The sequence below is a fragment of the Quercus suber genome, unplaced genomic scaffold, assembly GCF_002906115.3.
Source record: "Quercus suber isolate HL8 unplaced genomic scaffold, Cork oak 2.0 scaffold_219, whole genome shotgun sequence".
Classification (NCBI taxonomy): Eukaryota; Viridiplantae; Streptophyta; class Magnoliopsida; order Fagales; family Fagaceae; genus Quercus; species Quercus suber.
Genome location: NW_027069677.1, coordinates 226013 through 228960, shown reverse-complemented (window position 1 = coordinate 228960; position 2948 = coordinate 226013). Strand labels below are relative to the sequence as shown.

General features: G+C 35.8%; 1 protein-coding gene across 2 annotated transcripts; it reads left to right on the top strand.

Annotated features, from left to right (window-relative positions):
- The first annotated feature begins 205 nt into the window (after nt 1-205).
- Nucleotides 206-1859, top strand: LOC111986390 (protein S40-7). 2 transcript variants are annotated; one of them, XM_024018014.2, is made up of 3 exons: nt 206-684; nt 812-831; nt 1072-1859. In XM_024018014.2, exon 3 carries the CDS (start codon nt 1083-1085, stop codon nt 1665-1667), a length of 585 nt encoding a protein of 194 aa, XP_023873782.1. In that variant the 5' UTR covers nt 206-684; nt 812-831; nt 1072-1082; the 3' UTR covers nt 1668-1859. The 2 variants fall into 2 exon arrangements, with proteins under 2 accessions (XP_023873782.1, XP_023873781.1); XM_024018013.2 differs by having other exon boundaries at nt 812-868.
- Nucleotides 1860-2948: the final 1089 nt, after the last annotated feature.

The following is a 2948-nucleotide window of genomic DNA, read 5'->3' as shown; positions in this document are numbered from 1 at the left end:
ACACATAATTTTTAAGTACTTTATTTCCTAATTGCATTGCACATGCAAATGGCAGTCACAAGTAGGCTTAAAATAAATAGAAGAGGGGAAATTTTGCAAACCAAATCTTGGAAGAAACTGTCAAATGATTTTAATGTCATTATTTTATTAAGGCACGTTTACTATTTGCAAGTGATTATAAAATGGGATACAGATGAATCTCTCATAGTTGATAGTTGATAGTTCTATTCTCAAATGTACTTAGAGAAAAGCATCAACTCTACTCACCTGACCTGAGTTGTTCACATCTTTCTTTCCTTTTTCTTTCAGCATTTGACTTTCTTCTTATTTTTTCTTTTGGTCTGTTCTGAATTCTGATTGAAAGTGGGGTTTTTCTGCATGAAGATCCCTATAGATTCTCTTGGTAAGATTTATAAGGGAAGTCAGTAAAAAAAAAAAAAACAAGAGGATCTTATTCACTGCCCTTTCCCTCTTTCGAAAAGTTAGGCTTACCAAGGGACCGTAATAAGTGAAATACTTAATAGATGAAGGCACATCAACGTGGGAGATCTCTAAAAAGACAAAAAGTCAGGCTGTCTTATTCTCTGCCTCTTTTAAGGCTTTGCATACTACCCTTGTGTTCCTGTGGGTCTTCTGGTTTTCCATAAAATCTAATATTATTGAGACCATTTCAAACATATCGAGGTAAGTCACTAAGAATTTGCATATAGAAGAAACAACCAAGAAAAAGAAAAATAGAGAGAACTATGAATAATAAATACACCCACTTAAACTGTTTTCCTTGAACTTACTTTCCTTTCCCATGTTGCAGATATCCTTGCAGAATCTGAGGCAAGTTCTGATTTTGGAGGCTCTTCATCCATTCAGAGTTAGATTCTAGTTTTCCTCAACTAGTTTCCCCTATATTTGAATTGCTTTATTCAATTATTTCTATGCTGGTTATCCATTAAATTAATCTTTGAATCTCTCTATTTTTCTTATGTAAAACAAACTTGTAGAAAATGGAAAAGACCCATTTGTAAAGAAGCCACCTTGAGATGTTTTTTTGGTTTTGATTTTTGGGTATTATAGGCAAATCATCGATGGAGAATGGTAGATATGGTTTATACAGGCAGAGCAGTGGTCTGTGGAGGTCCTTGAGAGATGGAGACTTTGAGGAAGAAGATGTTTGGGCTGTTCTCAGAGATAGGACAGATTCGACTTCCATGGTTGGCAAATCCAAAGAACCTTCTACTTCTGTTCCTAGACCACTCCCAAGTGCTTCCAGAATGATACCAAGGGCTACAAATAGCAGTAGTAGTAGTAATGGATCTTCCCATGAACCCAAAATTGTTCAGCAATCAGCACCTGTGAACATTCCTGACTGGTCAGCGATTTATGGAAAGAAGTCAAAAAAGGCCTCTAAGAATGCTTCATGGCATGATGATGATGATGATGATGATGATCATGGGGTTATGAATTATGCAGGGGACAGTGATGAAGATGAGGATGAGGATGAGTACAATTACAAGTTACCCCCACATGAAATTATTTCTAGGAGGCTTGCAAGAAGTCAGATATCTTCTTTCTCTGTTTTTGAAGGTGTTGGGAGGACTCTCAAAGGGAGGGACCTTAGCAAAGTGAGGAATGCTGTCCTAACAAAAACTGGTTTCCTTGAATCACCTTGAAGGGCCTATGAAATTCCTTATGCTATTTTACTTTTTCTTTCTGTGATTCTATGTACAGGGGCTTGTGGTGGTTCTTTAGTCTTGGAGGTTGTGTTATATGTGGTTTGTGTTTAGGGTATGAGAAATCAGAAATCGCTTTTAATGTAAAAACATTAATTGGTCCAATTTCCAATGGTGCCTTTCCTTTGATAAGTTTGATAGTTGTGTTGATGGGTAAATTAAGTAATGAAAAGATATTTACAAAACTATGACAAGAGGTACCAAATCCAGATGCAATGCTTTACGTGATTAGGAGTACATATTTTTTTGATGAGTGGAGTACATGTAAGTTCATCAAAAAAGGAGTACATATAAATCACTAAAACACAGGCCAGAGGTCAATTTAGGATATTGGCACCAAATTGGCTTTCACGATTTTGCTAGTGCACATTTAAGAGCACTTGCACTCAGTCATGAATATTGATAGAACATTTGCATCAAGTTCCCTATTTTAGGGTAACGCTCCAATCTAGGGAAAAAAGCCCAAAAACACTTCCACATCAAACTCTTTACTGGTTTGTTCATTACCTAAATTTTTTTTTTATTCTCTCTCTCCCTCTCAACAATGGCACGAGGCACATAATAATCCCAATCATTGTTCTCCTTGACCTTGAGGTCTAGTGTCAAGGCTCTGCGTGGCTCAATGGCTGCGATGGCCAACATGAATGCTCTCTCTCTCTCTCTCTCTCTCTGTTTGCTTGTTGGGCAACAATGGCACACAGCTTGGTGGCCGCAACGGTCAGCATGAGGAGACGTCGGTGCTTTGGAGGATCTGGCACTACTAGTGCTAGTAGGATTGGACCATGTTTGATGTTTTTGCCTTTCGAATTGGATCGGTTATGGACAAATTTTGGACTTAAGTAGGAAAAAGTTAAAAATAATGAAGAAATAATATTTAAATAAAATAAATTTTAACAACTAAAATAAGAAATCTGGCATGAGTGTCTAGAAAAAGGGACATGCTAACGAGTGTCCGTAGGACACTGGTTAATAATTTACTTTAGGAAAGTTTTAATACCACTTTTATGAGAAATGAAAAAAGATATCAAAATATTAATTACTTTTTTTTTTCATTTTTTATAAAAATTTTCTTCAAATTGATTATTAACTAGTGTCCTAAAGGCACTCGTTAGCATTTTCCTTTAAAAAATAGTTAGTTAAAAAAAAAAAATATGTCCTTATTTTAAAATAGGGAGAAAAAAAATTAAAGAATTTGACGTGAGTGTTTAGTGATTACCTAAC